The sequence below is a fragment of the Pelecanus crispus genome, chromosome 3, assembly GCF_030463565.1.
Source record: "Pelecanus crispus isolate bPelCri1 chromosome 3, bPelCri1.pri, whole genome shotgun sequence".
Classification (NCBI taxonomy): domain Eukaryota; kingdom Metazoa; phylum Chordata; class Aves; order Pelecaniformes; family Pelecanidae; genus Pelecanus; species Pelecanus crispus.
The window spans coordinates 31,997,052-32,020,474 of NC_134645.1; the positions used below are offsets into that span (position 1 = coordinate 31,997,052).

At 40.3% G+C, this 23,423-nt stretch overlaps 2 protein-coding genes across 7 annotated transcripts in view; one reads left to right on the forward strand and one right to left on the reverse strand.

Annotated features, from left to right (window-relative positions):
* The window catches only part of NVL (nuclear VCP like), a 43,772-nt gene extending 34,095 nt beyond the window's left edge, over window positions 1-9,677 (forward strand). For both annotated transcript variants that reach the window (XM_075706765.1, XM_075706766.1), the window contains exons 20-23: window positions 1,785-1,861; window positions 3,214-3,302; window positions 7,232-7,302; window positions 9,085-9,677. In XM_075706765.1, the coding sequence (XP_075562880.1) occupies window positions 1,785-1,861; window positions 3,214-3,302; window positions 7,232-7,302; window positions 9,085-9,129 (282 nt within the window). In that variant the 3' untranslated portion in view covers window positions 9,130-9,677. The remainder of the gene's footprint in view (window positions 1-1,784; window positions 1,862-3,213; window positions 3,303-7,231; window positions 7,303-9,084) is intronic.
* Window positions 174-20,059, reverse strand: DEGS1 (delta 4-desaturase, sphingolipid 1). Of its 5 annotated transcripts, none has more exons than XR_012830905.1 (5): window positions 19,953-20,059; window positions 18,198-18,940; window positions 14,994-16,011; window positions 1,989-2,150; window positions 174-475 (listed from the first exon to the last, which is right to left on the reverse strand). XR_012830905.1 is itself a non-coding variant. In XM_075706769.1 (3 exons), the coding sequence occupies exons 1-3, from the start codon at window positions 20,032-20,034 to the stop codon at window positions 15,865-15,867; spliced, it is 972 nt and encodes a 323-aa protein (XP_075562884.1). In that variant the 5' UTR covers window positions 20,035-20,059; the 3' UTR covers window positions 14,640-15,864. The 5 variants fall into 5 exon arrangements, 1 of the variants encoding a protein (XP_075562884.1); XR_012830906.1 differs by lacking the exon at window positions 174-475 and adding an exon at window positions 1,298-1,418; XR_012830903.1 differs by lacking the exon at window positions 1,989-2,150.
* Between the last annotated feature and the right edge of the window lie 3,364 nt (window positions 20,060-23,423).

Below are 23,423 nucleotides of genomic sequence, written 5' to 3' on the forward strand. Positions count from 1 at the left end.
TTATCAGAGCATATTTGTCTTCTGACAAACCATTTTTACTGTGTCCTTATCTGATTATGGGCCACCTTGTGATATGAGCAACACATTGCATAGTGTTTACCAGTTTGGTTCCTGTGGATCCTGTCTTTGGTTATCAGGGCATGTTATTTTTGGAATGCCAGATGCTGCCATGCGTACTTAATTCATACTAGTCTTAATATTTTGGTTACAAATCTTTGTAGTGAATGAGATGTTAAGTATTTAATGGATTTTATTTCGCAGCTCTTAATTAAGAGGCCAGCAGAAATGAGATAGAAACACTCTCTGAATGAGTCTTTTCCTTGCATGTTTTCATGTTCATTCCACGAGGAGGCTGATGCTGTTCTCACTTTGCTGCTTCTGCAGTCACCACAGTTCTCAGAAAGCTAGGAAAAGATCTGTATTTCTAGTGTTCAGAAGAAATAGGTTATTTTCTTTAAAAATGTGTAGGAGTTATCTGCAAGAAGAACATGGAATATGGAGAGAGGAAAATAACGTTAAATTAATTGTAATACCTTATTTTTTGTCAGACTTCATCTGTGCATTCTAGGTAAGGAAATTTGAAAAAATCTGAGTACAGAAACACCTGCTTAAGTATGTGCTTAGGGCTAGATAAAACAAAATGTTTGGTGCAGATGTGAGTGGCTTCTGGGTGATGCTATGCATTCCCAGAAATCCCTGAGGAATACATGCACAGGATGTGGAAACTGAGAATCGTTGCTGAGGGAAAACACGGATGCTTACAAAGGCAGCATGAGGAGTAGAAAAGGGAGTTAGGGGGAGGAACAGGTAAGGAAGACAGACAGCCTAGACATAGGTTGAAGCTTTGTTGTGAAAGACTTTTATTTCAGTTAACTTGTACAAATCAGTCATTTTCAAATTGCATATTAATTATGCAAGAGAAGCATGTCTTCACATGTTGAAGTTGCTAGCGTACTGTTCCTGTAAGCTGTATCAGCTTCTCTGGTGCACGTACTGCTAAGCTTGTCTCCAGAGCAGGCAGATCATCCCACTCAAAAAACGCCCAGCGTATGTTGCTACTCAAAGCAATAGGCAAAACATTTATTTGTTAGCAGAGGTGTCTCTCTGGCTTGCAGTGTTGTACAACAATCACTGAAGTATCCCATATGAAACTGTACAAGGTTTCCTTGTTTCCAGGATAAAGTCTGTCCCTTCAAGATATTTCAAAATCAGGCTGTTCCTTTGTCTTTTTGGGTCGTCCCCCCCCCCCCATCTAACTGGTATTCTACCAAAGATTCCTTCAAGATTGCTCCCTTACTCTGCCTAGTCCTTGATTATTCTTCTGACTATGACGTATTCAAGGCTTTTAACTTGCCAGTTGCTATACACTTTATTTTATTCTCTTGAAGGTATTGCGGGTATGTGGTATATTAGTTCACCTGAAGAAGTCAGAAAATAATTATATGAATTTGTGCATTTCTGTCAAATGAGTTTCTGGCAGAAATATATCAGTTGTATCAAGAAGTGTCCTTTCATGTCTAAACTTGGGTGGTGTTTGAAACTATAGACACCTAGGATCTCTACTACCATGATACTACTTTACTATTGTCTAAGGGTAGTAGGGAGATCTCCATGCTTACAGTGTTTGAAACTTTTGTTGGCTGGTTTCAAATATAATTTATAATGTTGTTCAATATTGTTACTTAATTGATGCAACGTTATCACTTTGGGGATGGCATGAGTTTTGTTTTTTTTTTTTAAAAAAAAGTTTTCTTATCTTCTTTTTATTATCTCAACTCCTTTAGGATGGCACCCGGCCTCCACTAGATATTGATGTAAGCCTTGAAGAAATTGCTTACAGTCAACATTGTGATTGTTACACGTGAGTACCTTCTAGTTTTAATATTTAATGTGCAGTGCTAACAGTCCTCTGATGTGGGATAATGTGTTATGTTGTTATTATTAAGAGGGTCTTTTAATTTTCAGGGTTTATAAGCCTTTCCGCTTACCCTATTTTTCTTGCTTTCACTTGTGCCTTTTTCCAGGGAGTTGGTAGGAATATATGGATGCCAAAGTCTTTTTCATCTGGAATAGTCCTCTTCATGTTGTAAATACAGATCAGTAGAAGCCTCCTGGCTTTGCTTCATTTTATTTTATAATTCTTGCATAATCTGAGGATAAAAGAGCCCTCTTTAAGTTGTAAGGACCCATATACAATGATGATGAAAGCAAATTGGTTAAACCACCATAACCAACTTGTTCTGTCACACAGTTGAAAGCAATGTGTTTGACAAAGTAATGAGGGCCTATTTCAACTTGTGCTTTGGGAATACCAAGGTGTGTTTTTTACGAAAGCTTGATAGCCATCTCTGTCAGAATAATTTGCAGTTGCATTCTACAAAACTTCAAAAAGCTTTAATCTTTTAAATGATTTATTAATAGTTAATGATTTTCTGGAGTTCACAAAAGATAAAGTTTATGACATGCTGCTTGTCACAGTATTGCTTTTGAATCTTAGAAATGGAGGCTATCACCAGTAATGATTTTTAGTTTATCTTGTTTCATACTTGAGAAAGATGAGTACTTTTTCTTTCCCTGCCCCTTTAGCTCACTGTCTTTTTTTTTTTTGTGGGGAGGGTGGGTGGGTGTGTGGTTTTGTTGTTTTTTTTTTTTTTCTTGTTATGTTTGGGTTTGTTTGGGGTTTGTGTTTTGTTTGTGGGTGTTTGTTTGTTTGTGGGGTGTGTTTTTGTGGGTTGTTTGTTTAGGGGTGTGTGTGTGTTTGTTTTTTAAGTACAGCAGTATTCCTAGCATCCCCAAATTTTAAGAGCATGTTAACTGTTGATCCAGCTTTGAGAAAGGGAATAATGGGTGATTCCATACAAATCTTCCGTAAGACTGACAAAAAAAACCCTAAGTATCATGATCCCACCAAGTGACGCATTATTAATGATTCCTTTGGCATTTTCAAGGATGCTGGGTGGGGTTTTTGCCTCTTCCCTTGCTTCTCATTTACTTGATCTCAATCTGTGTCTAAAATCTGGAGGACGTCATTCCATAATAAAGGTTGTAGCATTGGGTAGTCCTCGGACCTCTTTCCAGTGTTGTTAAGGAGAACCTTTATGACAGCACAACCAGTCTCTTGCCATCATTTGTAGTGTCTTGCCTTTCTATATGCCATCAGAAAAAGACAAAAGAAATTTATCCTAAAATAACCTATTCTGTTTGTATCTGTAGAGGGGCAGACCTTTCTGCTCTAGTGCGTGAGGCTTCAATTTGCGCCTTGAGACAGGAAATGGCCCTGCAGAATACTAAAAGCAAGAAAGGTAAGGAAGCTTTGCAAAAATCTTAGCTGAACAGTGAGAAGATTAAGAGAAATATAAATTATTTAAGGTACTTCAAGACAATCATAAAGGCGTGCATGCTGTACACAAATGATTGACTTCTGAGCCAAACAAAAATCAAGTCAGATTTGTTTCAAGAACATGTAAATGGAAGTAGATGTAGGGGAGAGTACAGGAAGAAAATGGTTATGCTGGAGGTTCAGCATTATTTTTTTTTCTAAAAGAACTGAACCTTGTAACCTTAAAGAAAAGTTTATGTTAAATCCTAGTATAAACTGACAATTTATATACTAGACTGAATACATCTTTGCCAAATTTCCACATCACTATCAAAGACTAATTATACTGACTTATTTGCAGATTTGAGTACAGTTGTAACTGCACACTTACTGATCACATACCTCTGAGACACAATTGTATTGTGTAACTGAATACGTGCACCTAGTTAGTAATGATGCTAGGAAAATCTGAGTGCCTTTTTTATCTTAGGTGTTTAGCTCATCAGTGGCTCTTGCTAGGACATTTAACAGGGAGTTACAAATTGTTTCAACTACAATGTCTGCCCTTTCCATCTCTCTGCACTTTTAAGTTGTATTTTCCTGGTTTTAAATCATTATTTTTTTCTGTGCAGATAGGAAAATATAATTGGAAATAGAAACTTTTATATAAAATCTGTGTGCATCTAGATTTTTTTTTTCCCAGTAATTTCATGTTACTTTACCCTTAAGTCAAAATCCAAAGCTAAAATGGAATTGTGACTTTTCAGATTATGTCCTCAGAAAATATATTAAGCTTTCATTATACCTCTGATTTCTAAGAACCATGATGGAATTTTAATGCCTTTGAATGATTCTTTTTGATCTGGTACAAATCCAGTCTCATCTGTTTTTTAACAACAGTAGTTTAACAGAGCAGAATGTTTGTATTGTTTTGAGGGAACTAGCATGTTCATTTGGGGGGCGGGGGGGGGGGGGGGGATCTAAAAACCTTCACTGTTGTATGACTTGGTTACCCATTTTGCTTGCTGTAGATGAAAAAAGGTCTTGATCTGAGATGGCAATTTCTGAATTTATCCTGTTTGTTTTTATAATTATGCAGAATTCAGCAGGTTTGATCAAAGATGTTAATCACTTGAATTCAGCCTTGACATTTAGGATTGCAGCCTGGCCACTTACTGTATGGATGTGCTGGCAGCCAGCAAGTCCATAATATATGCATAGCTTGATCTGCATGTTTATAGCAGTTGCTTGTGTGGGATGTCTTTGGTTTGGATTTCCAAGATGTCAGCCCTGGCTGGTATGAAAGCATGTAAGGTGGTTTCTGATCTGACACCTTGTTCATTTATATCTTCAAAAGAGTAGTGTGTGTACACAGACTGGAGAATGTCTTCCTTCAGTGTTGCCACACAGGACATGCACAAGTGACTCCCCTCCCATGCTCTCTGTATGTGACTGTAGATGGGTGCTGTGTGTCCTCCTCAGTCAGTACATCGGAATCACCTGGCTGAGATGAGGGCTGCTCCCTTCTATTTTGTAGAAACTCTGATGTAACTTCCTTGTCATATCTAATATTTTCCCTCTGAAATAAATTCAGGGATGTGGGGTTTTTTTAACACTCAGTAGTGGTTTGCTTGAAGGGGCTTTTTTATAGTGAAAGGTATCCTCTTTGTGGTATTTCTTATAAGAATCCATAAATTCTGCTTCCAGCTATAACAGTCCTAGGAGAGCTGATCATGTTAGTCACTGTGGTCTGGGAATTGCCAGATATGGCAGGGTGGGGAGTGAAGGGGGAAAGATGGGGCAGATTTTCAGTTTTTCCAGGTTCCTCTGGAGTTCATTGACCCACCATTTGACTGCCCAGAAGAGTTCAATATCATTTGCAAACTTGAGAGTTTCCACACCTGGCTCTCTTTTCCAAACCACTGATGAAGACACTGAATAAAACTGATTTCAGCACTAATGCCAGTGGGACCCTACTGCTGCCTGTTCCCTATCCTGAAAAGTGACCATTAAGCTTTATGCACTATTGCATATCCTTCAATCAGCTTTCAGTCCACCAAAGGATCTTTCCTACAATTCTTTGGAGTTTACCAGTCCTCTGGTGGCTGTAACAACAGGTCACAAGATTTGCCCAGTAGTTCTGCAGTTTCATAGACAAGTTCCCTCAGAACCTCTGGGTGAACACCATTGGTCCTGGTGACTTACTGTTAGCATCCTAACTGACCTATTTTAGTTGAATACTTCCTGTATATTTACTTTAAATTGATCTAGTTGCAAAGACTGCATAGGGTATGAGAATCTCTTGACATTTGCAGCTACAAGTGCAGAGAATTCATTGACCTTCTAAACTATGACTTTATCCCTGAATGTCCCTTTTTGTGTATTAATTTTTTTAAAAAGATAGCCAGTGACCCCACATCACCTGCATAGTCTGTAAAGCTGATCTTCTTAAGCAAAGAGTCTAGAGCAGGTACAAGCAAGTGTGGTTTAACAAGTGAGATTAATTAGTTTTGTATCTTTGCAGTTGAATTTGAAAAGCAAGATCTGGTCCTTGTTTGATACTTTCAAATTAAAGAGGAAAGGGAACCAGCTATCCCTCACTCATCTATGTAAATAAGAAAAAACCACACCCCACAATTTCATGTTTGGTAAAATATGAAAATTAAATTTCATTTAAGTACTTAGTCTTATTTTAAAAACACTATAGCTATTGCTATACTTCATTGTTTTAATTTCTCAAGATTGTTTTAAATAATAAAACATTCATACTTACTTATTCAGACTAAATGGTTTTGTCATCAGAAATCAAGGCAAACTATGTTAATGCAAGTAGCCAAGGTATAGATTACTGACAGATAAATTCTCCACAATATCAAGCATTGTGCCTGCTTTTACTGTGCAATGAGCACACAGTAGCCTAACTTTCAATGAGAGGTCAACTACTTTACCTAGCAGTAGGTACAAAGCGTGTTTATGCCAAGCCATAGGTAACTCTTAAATTAGTATCATAGACTGTTTCACCTTGACTTTTTCTAATAAACATGTCCTTAGTGATACTGATCTTCCTAGCTGATTAATGCTGTTTTCTCCTTTCCCTCCCTCCCTATAGTTGAGGCTATATATTGTTTCACAATTTAAGAAGTTAAAGGCTTAAAAATGGAAGTGAAAGCAAAATTAAATTCTCATAGCTTCATTTTATTATTTTAGGGAGTTTTGATGACTCATTCTTAACGTAATTTAGCTTCTGTGAAAGACCCAAGCTGAGCTGGTTTTTTTCTTTCTATAAGTAGTGTTTCCTTGGGGAATTAAGTTAAAATAGTGATATTTTAAATTTACATCTTTATTTATACTGGTATAACTTACATAGTAATAGGAATCTTGAATAAGAGCTTCAGAGAACCGAGATGAGGAAGAACAGCAAGGTTGCATGTTTAGTTGAGTGAACTTTAACCTTCATCTTTACTTTTCAAGCAAGCAATAATAATTGTAGATTATTTGCTCTTCTGTTTTATACCTTAAACAAGTTCTCATCTTTAATTTGGTGCCTTCCATCTGCTTTGTAGTCTTTTATTATATCAGCAGAATGTTGGGGTTTTTTTTAAACTCAGACATCAAATAGATTAATGAGGAATCTTAACAGTTTTTTCATGTTGGCACATCCCATTTCAGATTACAAAGATGTATGCAAAGGTAGTGGCAGTACATATCTGTGGGAATGCCATAATGAAATACACAAAATACACCAAATTGACTCTGAAGACATACTTTTGTGTACCCCTATCATATCTGACACCTGTGCATAATGTTAGCATTGTAATTAATCTGTATAGTAGTGGAATACATGCAAAAAATCACTTGATTGTCACTTGCGTGCAATTTAACTTAGTAATTTATTATGCTTTGTTCTTTAAGGAGAAATCAAGATTTCCCATAAACACTTCGAAGCAGCTTTTAGGAAAGTGAAATCTTCAGTATCAAAGAAGGTAAGATAAGCTTCAAGTATGTAAGACTGATTATTGCCCTGGAAACGATACTCTTACGCTGGAGACTGGTGGGAAGAGTTAAGTTTGCAGTATACTTGCATGTATTTCAAACAACTGACACTACCTGTTTCTGCATTGAACAAACCTGATGTTTTTCACAAGTTCAGAAACTAAAGTCTCCCTTTTCAGCTGCAGATGATGCACAACAGGTAGATGGATTACCATGCTATCAAGGTTATCTTTTACTATGGCACCTTGGACTTCTCATTGACATGGCCAGATTAATTATTGACCTGGCCCTAACCTCTTATGTCTGTAGAATTTTCAGTTAAAAGTCAAGGCCTTTAGAGTGCACTATACCTTCCCACCATTTTTTTCCCCTCCCTAGATGAATGTGACACCCAAAGATGCTCAGCCATTTCTGTTAATGTGCAAAGGACATTTTGAGATAGGACATAAAACACAATTTATCTTAGTTATTTCTTATCAGTCTTTTCATTACTTGCATTTGTCAAGGAATTTTGTTTTAAAGGCTTCCTTATGATCTGTTCTTTTTAATGACTGAAAGGAAGGCTGTTCAATCTTCTTAAATACTGTAACTGAGAATACAGGATTTGTTATTGCTGCAGAGCTTTTGTGTATAGATCTCTGTGTTGCCAAGAGTGTACTGCAGCCAAAATACATATATATTCACTTTGAACACTAGCCAGAGAGAAGTTAACTATTTCCTTTCGTTATTATTGTATGTTGATGGTCAGTAACCTTTTCTAAAATTTAAGTGATCTTTGGCTCTAAGACCCTTTAAAGATTGTGTTGGTCATTGGCTTCTTCCCCTTTACTGATCACTAAGCAAACAGTTCAGAAGTAACAGCCACAAGAACTTAGCATAGCAATCACTGGTAAGTATTAGGACATACTCCTTCTGGTTCTTAAAGAGTTAACCAGAAATGTTATTCTGCATCTCAAAGGCAGCTTAAATATCACATGTCTCAGCCCTATATTTCAATTACATCCATCTGAAGAATTTTCAGTTAGGTATTTATATTTTTTGTAGTATAAGATACTCATCTCCCATTTCCAGATGCTACTTCCCATCTGCTAGACAAATTCAACAAAAACTCCCTACACACCTTCTTATGAATACTGGAAAATACAAAAAGCTGCATCTCACTGATTTAGTGGTTCTAACTCTTCTTTTCCCTCCCATACACATCTGAATTTAGTTAACTTGTTTTGGGTTTAATTGATTGACCCAAACCAAGTTCTTATAGCTATGGAGAGACATCACCTTCTGAAGCCAGTTATTTCAGTGGAAGTTACCATCTCCAAGTATTCTGTCCCCAAAACTGTCATTCTGAGTGACTAGTGAAAAGGATTAAGGAATAGTTACATTTAAGTAAGTTAGACTAGCAGAAAAAGATCTTGTCTGTTCATTTTGGCAGAAGCACATGGGGGAATAAAGCATCAATTCAGCAGCTCCCCTAGCAAAGAGGGCCATATCTTATTAGTGAAGCTGCAGTCTGAACCTAGCATGGCAATAATTAAGAACTCTGCTGAAGGCTTCTGTTAATTACCTATCATTGGTGACTATCACTGGAGAACCTCATTTATGAGTCAGGGTAGGGGTTCTTTTTCTGTCTTATTTTTTTGTTCATAAATGTTTTTAAATATAGCTGGTTTGTTTCACTTTAAATAATACATATAAAGTCACTTTTAAACATTGCTTTTTTTTTTACCACTGTCTGAAGTCTTTTTTTTCCCCTCTTATCTTGGCACTGCTAGGATCAAATAATGTATGAAGAACTGCGTCAGTCACTGTGCAGGTGATACATTTGGACAATTCCCAAAAGAGACTTATTCTACATTGGTGGAGAGTTTTGTAATGCCTGTGGCTGATTTGAAGAGACAGGTTGGAAAAAAAGGTTGTACTAAAATCTCTCTCAGCTTTTTAAACTGTACCTGAAAAAAGGTCATTATAACCTACTGCTCTAAACCATCCTTAACTATTTCCAGAATAAAAGATAAAATACACACTTCCTGCTTATCACCATTTAAGTTTTACAAATGAAGGCTTTTGGTATTAGCTCTTTAGCACTGTTCTGATACAGTATTTGGTGCTTTTACTCAGAAATCCCTCAGAGGCAGAGAGGCTAGCCCTTCCTAGTGTTTACACTGCTCAAATAGCTGTTTTCAAGAACAAGGACTCTGGGAGAACAGAGCTGTGAAAGTAGTCTGGGAAAGTGCTGCACTGTATGTTGTCATACCATTAATCATGCCTTTCCCAAATACAGTGACGCATGATGGTTGTGCCAGCACAGGTTCTCAGAGCTTCTAACAGCTTCCCTTCACCCTATCAAAAGAAACTATCCAGACAAGGCAAGCTGTCTTAAAAGTTACCTAGAAGAGAGTAAAGTTTGGAAATCTGAGAAGTGCTATATTATGATTTAACAGCCACCTAAGAAACATTTGAAACAGTAAAGTTCTCTAACAAGCTAGTTATTTTTTAAACACACAAATCTACAACAAAAAGTTTTATTACAGATTTGAATTTCTTAGCTCAAGGGTTTTGATATCCTCTGGAGGAAGGAAAATGTTACTGTTTTAAGGAACAGGCCAAGGCCACAGGCCCCTTTTTTGTTTTTTAAATGCATGAAATTCCATCTTGGAAAGAGGGTTGTAACTTTCAGTACCAGCAAACTGGGAAGTATTGAGTTAAAACAATGAAATGCAACACATACTGAGCAACTGATTTCTGAAACCTGCAAGCCTTCATGGATTTTTTTTTTACCACTGTCCTGATTGTACAAAGTTCTTTATCATTAATCTCAGTTCTTATCTTTGATCAGTCTTCTTGTTCTTAGAGGCACTGCAACCATCACTCAAGGATCAGAACAGGAAATGGATGATTTCTGCTAAGAGACTTTCCATTAAATTTGCTTAAAGTTTGGTGTTATCAAAGTCATGAAATTTCCATATAAAACAGTAAAATAGTTTTTGTAAGCAACATTCATTCTATAAGCATACCCCCTACTTACTTTAACATTTAAGAGGGAGGGTGTGACCCTGAACAACCTGATCTGACTTCAAGACTGACCTTGCCTTTAGACAACAGCACCCAGCAACTTAGATTCTTCTCCTAATTGCCATCTGACAAAAGATCTTGCACATTTTTCCCCAAATGTAAATGTGGAAGGATATTACAAATAACTAATCACCACAGTCTTGTGTTTTAAAACTACTGATGCTCATGGCAGCTTGTACTTTCCACTGATTTTTGCACAACATGGTATGATATTCCCTCCCTCTTCTAGGGAAGCCTGAGACTCAGCAACTCAAGCTGTGGCCCATATGACTAACAAATGAAGTCGCTGCATATAAAGCAAAAGATGACATGTCTGCTTGTAATTGTAAATCAGGCTTGGAACTTTAGGAATTACTATGATTCCCAGAAATCCAAGGTGAAGGATCATCATTTTATCTCAGAGTAGTTTCACTTGCAGATGTTCATTACTGGGAGGCAGTAAAATTAGTAAATATCAGTTAAGTGACTAGTTTTAATGTAAAACCGTAACTAGAGGTCACATACAGAGCTATACAAGAACCACCTATGTTAAAAATTTTCCTGTTTTAGCTTTACACCTACGACTTTACAGTTTGAGGGTTTTTTACCACCTTAAATAAAAGGCTTTTGCTTTATAGGAAGCTACAACTGTGTCAAAGCAAGCTGTGAACCCTTGCAGCACAATAACACATTCAATTTACTTGAGTGTTTGAGAGTTGACCAATGAAAAAAGAATCAAGCAGGAACCCCATGAAAACAGTATATGCTACCTCAAATATCAATTTTGAAACTGTCAGCCATTTTACCTTTAGATATGATAATTCTAAAGGCTGTCACTGTTTTTTACCTGCCTGTGGCATGCACTGGCTTCAAAACAAATAAACTCTATATAAAACTTAATCAGGAATAGAAGAAAAAATTTCCTGGGATACAGCTCCAGTAACACAATTTAGAAATATTTGTCATCCTTTCTTGGGAAAAGGATGTGGCAAGCAAGTCACTCTTTACAGTTGACAATAACCACATGAATGACTTCTACTTTATTGATATATAAAGGAAAATCCTGCAACCATACCTAATGATAGCTGCAGTTGATGAGCTTATAAAAGAGTAAAGTCCTCAAGCCCTAGCATATTCACCTAAGAATTCTCTCCTTTCCTGTTATGATGGTATTATTCCTGTGCATATATGGACAAAGCAAGGTAGGGCTTGCAAGGTAAGACTAAGGAAGAAATACTATTCAAGTAGTAGTAGTAACAATATAGTCTTGTCAAGAGTTCCAACACAAAACATGTTTAATACACAAAGTATCTGACGATCATTCTCCTTAATATGTGACAGTGGAAGAAGTGGGGTGCAGGAGGGTTTGAATTTACAAGAAAGTCTGAAGTTAAATTGAAAGGCAGAAAAAGCCAGATCAGTCAAGTGTCCATATCTCACTTGCTTACCTGCCTGGGCTACATGTGGGTCAAAGAGCAGACAAGGGTAGGCAACTGAACTCTACTGGACTGTTCATACGAGAAAGTGCTGCACCCACACTGCTACTTTTTCTTGTGGGAAATTCCGCTTAGGCTATAGTACTTATCACTGAAAAAAAACTTGATAGGAGATAAATTGCAAGATCCCTTGTATTTGTACATAGAAAAATGGGAATAGCTTTAAGGAACAAGCCACTACTTTGTTCTGCATATGCAGCTACCACCCCTCCTAGCAGACATGCCTAGAGGAGGTTTTCCCTCTAGTCATCTTGTTTCTGTTGGGAAAAGATCAAGAAATTGTTCATCATGCCATTCTTCTCCCTTTTCCTGAGGCTAGCCACATATCTAAATCATAATAATGACTCTGTCCCAGAACATATGAGATGCTAACTTAAGCATGGATAGGGGGCAGAGGCAGTGCAGGGAACTGTCAAGAGGAGGGGAAAAAAAAAAATGCTGTCTTCATTCTTGGCTAAACAGGAAACTTTTTCAACATTTTTGTCCTCTCTAAAGTCTTGTACACCACTGCAGGCTTGATTGTGAAATATAGAGAAGAGGTAATTGTGTAGAGTTGCAGGTTGCTATACTAAATACACATCTACATGATTTTGACACACCTGTTTGTCAGATTGTTTTCCTAGGACCTTGCAGAAGCAATCTTGGCAGAAGTGGCTCCTGTGCTTTGCAGTGTGCAAGCTGAAACAGCAGAACTTGCTTTGCCTTAAGTCTTTTGACACTCTTTCAAGTTACAGAGGAGTACACTTTGCAAAAGCTGTGTCTTAGACCACTTATGCAAGATTGCTACCTGAAAGGAAGTTTTCTCCTGTTTGTCCAACAGGATTAGTATGGCAGCCTGCAATCTATAGCAGTGACATTATTGGTAGTTGAACCTCATCGTTAAATAAGGAATGAACAGCTTTAAGTTCTACTGATACAGGAATGAATGCCAAGGAAGCAAAGGTGAACCACTGAGCTCATTATCTAACAGTGTCTGCTTACTCAGAACAGATCAATTTCTCAACATCTATAGACTTTAAGTATGTGTTATATGTTGAACAGACAGGTTCAACAGCAAAACAAGAATGCCAGAGGCAAGAGTTGTTTTGAAAGAGGAATATACCCACGCCTGTCCTGTGGTAAAACTCATGCCTAGTATGATCAGACTGCAGGATGCATTACTTACTCCACTTAAGCAGCTTCAAATAAGTGGGGTGGGTGTGTGTGCGCGCATGCATTACAAGCCAGGCCAGGCAGTTTATCCTGAAAACTGTGAGTTACTCTGAAAACCCTGAAGGGGATTCAGGGCTCTGCACAATTTAACTGCAGCTAAAATACCTGGATGACATGTTTAACATGGCTAACCCAAAGTCAGCTGTGTTTTGACAGTTAAACCCCTGGCTGATTTCACATAAAGAAGTCTGCCAAACTGACAAACTAGTAAGATGCTTTAGTTACACAGAAAGGAACAAACCCTAACAAGCATGTAGAAAGGACAAAGTTAACTCATTCCATCTGAATAGATTTATTAAAAAAATTATAATTAGGTTAACTGTCAGGGTTCTTAACGCTCTTTAGGTTTAATTTGTTCTTCACTGGTTAGTCAAACCTCCCTCCAACTTCCAGATAAAGTATTTAAAAAACTATACTAACCTGTTTCTGCCAGATATTTTAATAGCATTAGTGAAAACTATTTAATTCCTTAAAAACAATAACTAGATGGTTCATATGCATTTAAAAACATTTTCATGTTTCTTATTTCTGTGCCATGCCTTTGGACTAACCACCACATTGTAAGTATGATTGGAGAAAACTACTCATTGAGAATATCAAAACACAAGCCAAGTAGCCCAGCTGGTCTTAATTCCATTTGCCAGTGGTTCAGAAATACTTCTGACTTTTTTTTTTTTAAGGGATGAAACTATGCTGCAGTATAGGTTAACTTTCAGATGATCTGCTGCTGGCAAAACCCCTCCTACTGAAGTTAGATGCCAAAGGCTCTTGTGTATTACACAGGACTTACATGCCTGAGAATGGTAGTTACCAAAGCTTTAAGAATCAGACCATGGTTTAAATCCAAACGTAAACCTCATTGGCTCAGATTAGCCTAGTCCAGTAAAGTCTTCTGTAATAGGTAGCCTGCACGTTTCAGAAATATTATGGCAAGCATAGATCTCCCTCAGAACTCCCCACTATTCTGCAGCTCTTAAAATGAAAATGGGGTTATTTGTAATCAGAGTTGGAAGGGAAGATCATAGTTAGGACACCTTAAAGCAATATTTGCAATTTTAAACAAGCAAGATGGCAACTTCAATCCTGTTTAAAAGCAGGAACTCACACTTGCACTACCTATTGGGAGGACAGTAAGGGGCATCAGTGATTCTATCAAATAGGTAACTAAGCCCAAGTATGAAAGTTAAACTCTGACCTCTCAGTTATCCTAGATGAATACTTCAGAGAAGCAGTTTCTCAACTTTAGCTTTTAGCTGTGCAACTTGTTGGAGACACTTTCCATCCTTCATTCAGCTATGGCGAGCTATCAAAGAGATTTAATTCTACCATTCACCTCTTAAATTGAGAAACAGTCATGCAGAAGTGGCTTAAAAAGAAACTGTTTTGCAACTTAAGCCTATTCAAGTCTTGCAGCCCAAATCAGTTTTCTTCCCAGTAGAAAGGCAAGGGCAGTGACTCTTTACAGTTCATCTATACCACCACTCAGTAGAACAGCTCTTGCATCTGCTTTAAAAATTCCAAATTTCCCTAAAGCTTAAGTCCTTCAGCATTAGGGAACCAGTCAAAAATTCACCCAAAGTTACTTTAATCTTTGCTTTTTAGTTACATGTAAAAATACCAGATAAAGTATATTTTGACATTACACTATACCCTGAGCAATACGCTGGCTAGCTAGCATGTTATTGGCATCATAATGAAGTCACTTTGTAAGTAGTTGGCATACTTTCATACTGTTTCTATTACTTAACAACAGGTAAGGGCCCATGCTTAAAAAACAAAATATGCATTAGAAACAGGACTGCAACCAAGTGAGGGTTAAGACATACCAACACATTCTTCTCAGGCACTCAAGCTTCTTCCAAAAAAAAAAACCAACCCATAAAATGCAGGAGCTGGAGGCACCTAAATATTAAGTTACTTACAGCAGACCAGTGTGAACAGTAGCTGAGACTTCCACCTTCATCAGATTCCATCTTTCAGGTAAGTGAAGATCACACTGTAGGATCTCATTTTGAGATTTAAGGGTCATTTGTAGCCATCTTTGACAGCTTAAAGCCATCATCAATGCATTAGATGATAGAAGGCAAATATACTGTGCTGAGGTATGTAGAGATTAATTCTTCAGAGTTCAGCAAGTCTATCCATTCTCTGTTCCCAATTTTAAAACTTAAGCAGGAAGTTTGGTATCACCACCTGTGCTCTCACCACATTTTAATATTAAAGACAGACAAATGTTTATGTAGCATACTGTAGGGTTGGGGAGATGGGAAATGAAGATCATTTAGCAACACACATGACTAATATGCTTAACAGGTAGAATTGTCAGGGTTGTAACTAGCCTTGTTTCCCATAAGTTAGGAAACAGGTTCAACAGAAGGTTTAAGTTATCGTGTTAGTTTAGAATTAACAGGCAAGTACAGCATTTTAACACTACAGTCATCTAAACAGCATGTTATGGGCTGTGTACTACATTGAGAATTTCTAAAAATATTACAAGTCAGGCATACTTTATATAGATTTAACACCTGCCAAAGTAAATTCTGTAACAAAGTGATTTAGCATTATGCATATAACACTGATCCTTAGGCAAACATATACACATTAAACCAATGAATCTGAGGACTGCAAGGAATGTTACAGCTGGTAGGAGTCTGCTATCAAATCCTTAAGGATGCATTGCTATGTTGCTGTAGATCTTAATTCAGGACACTGGTGAACATCATTAGCAAGAGACCTTATACCAGCCACTTTAAAGCAAGCAGACATTTCAAAGGTTTTTTGGTTGCCAGAAGTTTAATCTTGCTTCACTTCACCCTTTAATTGCCTTTTCATGCGTGAATATGGGCTGATTGTGTCATCCATCACGAAATCATACAGTACTTTTATCCAAGAGTTATATTGTGGCAGGTTGTCATAGTATTCAGCTGCTATTTTCTTCACCTAAAGAGGAGATACAAGGGTTTTTTACTATTTATATTAGCACCAATCACGACAACTTTACAATTCTCAACCTGTAACTCAATGTAGAGCACTAGAAGTTTCATTTTAGATGTTAGATTCTACACGAAAGGCTATAGTGCCACAATGTGAAAATTTCTTGAAGGAAAAAGCAACTCCCTGCTTGCTAAGTAAACTTCATATGAACCTTTTATATGGAAGTTAGCCAGAACAAACTCTGCTAACACTCTGAAGTCTGTTCACTATGCTACCTACAAAATGATGTAGCTCACAAAACCAAGCAGTTTGGTTGCTAGTGGAAGTGGGTGACTCAGTTCAGTGCTGACTCATAGGTATACAAGTATCCCTAAAAAGGATGTTTTAAGTTCTAGGAAAAGATGTTTAACATAGCTTTTTTTTAACATGTAGTTTCAAACCTCAGCACTCAGAAGAAAAAACATCTTATTTCTGATGAACATCTTGTTTCTGATGACAGACATTAAAGAATGAATAGAAACTGCTTCCAAAGACTTTATTCTCAGCTGCACATGCTAACCAGACCACTGTTTTAAACTAAGAGAGCTGGAGTTTCGGTTAGATAGCCTTACTGATATTTAAGGCCAGCCACCTAAAGCCTTAAAAACCTAGACAGAACAAGACTAATTAACTAAATTTCATAGCTTTAGACAGAATAAAAATATTAATCTGTATAAGCAAACAAACCCAAGATATTTGCATGCCTGGTTTGGAGCTGAAGATCACTTTGATCCCTCATCACACCTATAGAACAGTGCATCTAGCCAGTACACTTTTATTCAACTGTAATTAATTATTCTCAGCTCACCAGTACCCCAGCTGGAGTAAGTGTTCAGTACTTCAGTGATCTTTAGCACACAGCATAGCAGAGTCCAATCAAATTAACTACACTGTTCTAAAAGGCAGCTTTGTTTTCCTGTCAGAGCTGTGGATTAAGAGTTCTGTAGCAGAGCTAGGTATTTACCTTGGCAATTAAATACTTGAAAAAAAATTATTCCCTATTTACAGCTCAAGTACTGCTGCAAGAAGCAAAATGCTAGTTCATCAGAACAGATCTAGGTATCAAAGGTGAGTTAAAGTAACTTTAGCTGTATTTGAAACATGAAATCTATGAATAAGATTTTTTTTTCAAAAACAAAACAACAAAAAAAAGTTCAACAAACCAATTACAGAATTTAACCACCCTGCTAAATAAGTGCTGGAGTAGTTACTTCATCTACAGTTCCACCACGGACAACAGAAAGTTTAGACTCCAAAGGCACAAGCTTACAAGGTCTTAATATTATCAAGTGGAGTAACAAAGCTACAACACCACACCTGCCATCAAATTCACTGCAAATTCAGTGTCTGATGAAAAATGCATTTCACTGCAGATGAGTTTTAGGTGTAACCCTGGAAGACTATGTTCCCATGCTCCAATTGGGAAACACATATACAAAGAGAATTAAGCTCCTGCTAAAAAGAAACCAGCAAAGATTGAAGTGGGGAGAAACCAGTTTGAAAAATTCATATCTGCTACTCATGCAGATGTGACAGGTCTAAGTCTTATCTTTGAAGCCTTAATTCTGTCAATGCACAGCTGACACCTATTCAGGGTTCAAAGGTTCTCACTAGAGGAAACTGAGCTGCTCTGAAGTAGAAAGCTATTAAACATTTGTCAACAGCACAACAAACACTAGCAGTACCTCAGTCTCTTTTCCCCGCCAGAGGATGTCAGCAATAAAAGAGACTGAAGCATAAGCATGCATTACAATATTGTCCTTAAGATTTCAAAGGCAGAGCTGACAAATCTCTGAAGATATCTGCAACTTCTTAACAAGTTTTCTGCATACTTACAAACCGAAGAAGACAGAAGGCTGGTTGTAATTACAGAAAACTGAAGTTAGTGCAAAGCACAGGACACGCATTTCCTCCCCTCTCCTTTTATGGAAGCGGTTTGAGCAACCAGCACATTAGAATCTTGCTCAGGATACCACTAAAATGGTAAGTAATGACCCCCTTCATCACTCAACTTAGAAGCTGTTCTGGTTTTCATCTGGTTTGTTTTTAATCTCCCAGCTTCCATTCTTCCAACTATCAGTGTTCTCCCTGATTTTCAAGTTAAAAGTAGGGCTTATTTTAAGAAAAAGTAATAACCTTGGAAGTAAACTTACCAGTGGAAGGCTCTTGCCAGGAATACTGGGGAAGTCATGATGTTCATTGTGATAGCCAACATTAAAAGTGAGCAAATTAAGTGGCCCATAGTAGGAATAAGTCTCATGTCCTTTTAAAAACATGTAATGTTCAGCTATGAAGTGTCCTGAAATTGGGTGCAACCCAAGTCCAAGTACTGAACCAGCAAGCATGTAAAAAGTGGATTTGACTCCCCATAAATAATATATCACAACATCAAAGGAAAGCTGAGCCAACAAATTGATTATTTCAAGTCGAGTAATGGGTTTGGGATTGATGCAGAGAGGTCTAATCGCATAGAAAAAAGGCTGAAGAACAATCCATATGAACTTCCTAAAACGGGTGCAGAAAAACCAGCCTTCGAAGTTGGTAGGAATGTCCACATCAATTCCATCACCTCCTAAGTAACGATGATGATCCATGTGGTACCTCTTGAAGGATATGGAGTATGGGAGACCTAGAGGGAGGTTGGCAAATATTCCAAACCATCGATTCCACATTGCTTTGCTGTGGCCAAAGGCACTATTGTGAGAGATCTCGTGAATAGCCAGAGTCATGGAGTGGCTAATACAGCTTCCAAAAACATATGCCCAGAAGATTACCCATTTCCAGTCCAAGTCTTTAACTAGATAGAATGCAGTCAACTGTGCAAGAACCATCAGCACAACCACCCAGATCAAGTTGTGGTCTGGCTTCATCAACGCTTTTATCTCTGGATGTTTAGCTAGATGAGAAAAGGATTAAATGAAATTTAGAAACTCTCCTCACAGCTGACTATCCCAATTAGATTACAAAAGCAGATATAGTAATTTCTTCCCTTCCTCCCAATTAGGATTTGTCTGCAAAGGTAAGGAAAACACACTACCTTCCCACTTGCAACTTACAGTTTATTGCTGTAACGAACCCTTTAGAATTAAATCGCTTTAGCATTTTTGTGTTGCTCAGCAACTAGACACATGCACGGCAAGCCCCAGTACCACCTCCAGCCTACCCAGGGAGGAAAGGGCTTTGAACTGACAGCCCACCACTAATCCCGAAGGGCTCAAGTAACCTCAGGTCCTATTTAGGCGTCTTACTTGAAAACGCGGTTATTTACCACCACTACTGGGTGCCGCGATGACCTCTACGCGCAATACACGAACTATTTATAACGACCAGCAGACACCTCATCAATTTTTCAGCTCGTTCCTACCCACAGGAAGGGTTCCGCGGAAGCGCCCAGCTGCGGCAGCGGGCGGGGAGCGGCCCACAGCCCCGGCAAGGAGGGGAAACCGCGCCGCCCGCACCGCTGCCCGGCAGCCTCCGGCACCGCTCCGCAGCTGCTCAGCGTTCGCTTCGCAGCTCAAAATGGCAGCCCGGGCCGCCCGCCCCGAGTTTCGGGGCTCGGGCTCTGCCCTCGCAGGCGGCGAGCCGCCCCCCTCGCTCCTTCCCTTCCCCTCCCCAGCGCCGCCAAGGCGGCGGCTGCCGCCTTCACGTACGCGGCCAGCGCCGGTCCCCTCACGCGAGTCCGGGCCGACTTTGACCGCGGGCGCACGCCAGCCGCACCCCCAGCCCTGCCGGGAGCCTCTAACGGCCGGCGGCCCGGGACGGGCCTTCCCCGCGGCGCCCCCCGGCGCGGGCGGCTGGCAGCCATTTTGTGGGGTCCGTCCCCCCCCGCCGCCACGCAGCTGGCGGCAAGAAGCGGCGGCAGCACCACCGTCGCCGCCGCCGCCACCACCCCTCCTCCTCCTCCTCACCCAGGATCTCCTTGCGGCGGTCAGCGTGAGGCTGGTCCGTGTAGACCCACTCGAAATCCTCTCTGGCGACGGTGTTACCCATCCCGGCAGCGCGGCGCCCCCCAACCGCCCTGCCCACTCCCCTTCTCCGCTCCGCAACACCAGGCTGGCGGCGGCCCCCGGCACGGCGCTTATATAGCGCCGCGGAGGCGGCTCGGCTCGCGGGCGTGCCGCCCGCCACCCCTCCTCTCTCCCCATTGGCTACCGCCGGCTGTCAGGGCTGACAGGCCACGCCCCTCCGGCGCGGGCCTGGCCGGGCGGGGCGAGGCGAGGCGAGGCGCCCGCCGAAGCCGTCGCCTGAGGGGCCGGGTGGCCGCCGCCCTCGGCCGCGGGCGGAGCCGCGCTGCTGCGCGGTGGTGCGGCGGTGGCGGCCGGCAAGGCACGGGCCGCCCCCTCGGCCCCCGCTTCCGCCGGAGGGAAGTCGTGCGTCTCCCGGTCTTCACGGGAGAGGTCCCACTGCTCTGCCCCGAGGTCGCCGAGGCGGGCTGCAGCTCCCCGGCCTTCCCGCTGGCGGCGGGCTGTGGGCTGAGGGGGGCCGGGAGGCGCTGCCGCCTCAGGGGAGCGGAGGGCGGGCGGGAGCGTGCCTCTCAAAGCGGCCTTGTGGCTGCCTGCGCTGTGGGTGCGCGTAGTAACGCCGCATGCGTAACTTCTCTGTAAGGAGGGAGAGAAAGTTCTCGGCTTGTAAGGCTGGCCCTGCCTGCCGAGCCCTCCCGCGCCGAGGCGCTGGGGGAACGCCGGGCTCCTGCATTCACGGCGGTAGCCGGGGCGAGCTGGCCTCCAAGAAGCTGGGCGGGTGAAGCCTCCCCAGCTTCGTGTTCACCCAGCCCGCCTCCCCTGCCGTCCTTCCTGCTGCCCTGAATGATGTTTGCACAGCTGTAACTCGGTGAGCCTCCTGCCCCCCTCAGCTGTAGGGACAGCCTGCCCCAAAGCCACCGCAGGCGGCCGGGCAGTCGCACCCGACTCGCTTTCTTGAGACTGGAAACAGAAACAGCGTCTTACAGCGCCTCTTTAAAAAAACACTTTTCCAAAGGTGAGAGATGCGGCTAGCTACCGTTCGTCCAAAACCTAAATTTCTATTAAGCTGCCTAAAGATACTTGACTACAGCTCAAAACGCCTGCGCCAAGGTCTCCATTTTCTTCACTTTCTGTGGTAAGATACCTTAAGAACTTGACAAACTCCTCTGTAAGACCTAAACTCCATTTAATCTGTCCCTGCAGCTATTTCTCATGTAATACTGACTGTGGGCACTTCAGTTACAAAGACTACTTCATGTAGAAGTTGAATGACTACTTGCTTGGAATTTTTAGTTGTCCATAAATCCACTCAAATTCCAATAATCTAAATCAATAATAGTAATAAAAACGACAGAGGAAGCTGTCACAAAGTAAATTATACCTTACATATTAATGTAATATATCTCAAGGTTTGTGACGCATCACTTAAAATTTATTAGTAATAATGAGTGAGAAAGGCTAATACGTACTAGCTGCTAAAAGCCCCACGTAAAACTGTGCAAATGTAGGGGAAATACAATCCCTACTTGAAAATGTTTACAGTCTAAAGTAACGGACAGAGCACAGGATCTATAAAACATAACAGCTTCGCTAATATTTTTGTTTACATGCATTTTTAATCTGTGCGTATTAGGATGTGAATTAGAAGTGAAAAAGTGAGGAGAGATGGAAAAGTTTATTCGCGGCTTTTCCCTCCTTAGTCACACGATCTGAATTTTGTAGACTTTGTGAGGACTGGTGCAGCATAAGAGGTAAAACAGATGTTTAGATTTCATCAAGCCATTTTGTCCTTGCAAGGGATGTTCAGTTTTACTTTTTGCTCAGTGACTGCTTCACAATAAATCAGGAAGTGCTTTTCAGTTGCCAGTGCAGAAGCTGACTGCAAAATTGCCAGGATCGCAAGTGTTTCACTCAGCTGCACTCCAAACACTGTACATAATGTTTCTGCAAACGTTCCCTTCTTGTTGTAGTTCAAATGTTTGCACTGCTATCCATCACTGTGCTAAAGACCTTCTCATCCATGGGAAGGATCCTGCCAAAAGAACGGCCGCGTCTGCTGATAGGAGAGGTTCCAGCCGTCTACAGGAGCATTGGAGGAGAGACACAGTATCAGGAGTTCAGTACACAGAGGCAGGTTTACAGCACTGAAAATATATATGGGTTTGTAAGTGGTCAAAAGTTTCAGCAGGGTAATTAAATAGAAGATCCCAGATTTATAAACTAAACATTCCATAGCAGCCAAACAAGGCTTAAACAACTAAGAAATATATTACATAGGAAAGTTTTGGAAAATTTAATTGCCCAAGTGCTCTGGGGTGCAGTGTTTTTCCTATTTAATCACTGAGTCTTTCTGGTTTAAGCAGCCCATATAACAAATCCAGATATATTAGGTCTTTGGCAAGCTAACAGTTTTTGTATCTGACATTTTCCCTTCAGAAGACAGATCCAATATCTACGCATCTTCAGCTGGCACAAGGCTAGAACAAAAATCCTAGAGTGTTCAGTTACATGTAAACCAAAGTTGGCAGCACATCCCCGTCCGCCCAGGAAGGTGAGATCCAGTAAGCACAACTGTGAGAGCAGAGAGCAGCACATGGACAAGTGAGCTGGTCCAGGTATGGTGCAAAGTAGTACAGGAATGGAATTGGAAAGTATCAGAACAGTTCACAACTAATGACTACTATAATATAATCCAAACTGAATTTACTGAAGAGTGAAATAATAATGTCACTGTAATTTGCCAGTTACCTTCTTAAAACCATCAGGAACATCAAGAAATTGGGTAGTCCTGTCCTGTCTGAAGACACATTTAACTACATCCTATCTCATCCTATTTGCAAGAGGCCCTTGATGTTGAAAACTCCTTAGGCAATCTTAGGGCTTCCCACAATTAACAGAAGATCTCAGTAAGAGCAACTAAGTTTCCGTTCAATATGGTCTTCCTTTTACGTTAAGAAATTAATGTGAAGGCATCCTTGTAACAGTAATGAACTACTGTGGTTAATTTAATGTGCTATGCTGAGAGACCATCAGAGATTGAAGAAGTTAACATTTGTCCCTGCTCACTGCAGGGGGGTTGGGCTAGATGACCTCTAAAGGTCCCTTCCAACCCAAAGCATTCTATGATTCTATGATTTGTTTCTATCTGTTCTTTAATCTGAGAAATTTATCTTGTTAAGCAGGTAGTCTTTCTTCCTTCAGGGCTTCCACCTATTACATCCATGAGCCCTTGTTTAGAAGGTGCTTGCATACTGCATTTGCATCCAAGTTGTTCAATTTGGGGAGCAAGACCTGGTTGCAAACAGCTTTTTGCTCAAAGTACTATTGTGGTATCTTCTGATACCACTTTCACCATGTTCACTAGATTCACCGATCGCTACTAACATACTTTGAGGTTGATACACTAAATCATGTAAA

Excerpts from the sequence above, each read along its gene's own strand:
- DEGS1 (XM_075706769.1), bottom strand. The coding sequence starts at position 20,034 with ATGGGTAACACCGTCGCCAGAGAGGATTTCGAGTGGGTCTACACGGAC. Across the intron at positions 18,941-19,952 it reads CCGCCGCAAGGAGATCCTGG|CTAAACATCCAGAGATAAAA; the intron begins GTGAGGAGGAGG and ends TTTCTCATCTAG. Across the intron at positions 16,012-18,197 it reads CTGGCAAGAGCCTTCCACTG|GTGAAGAAAATAGCAGCTGA; the intron begins GTAAGTTTACTT and ends TCTCCTCTTTAG.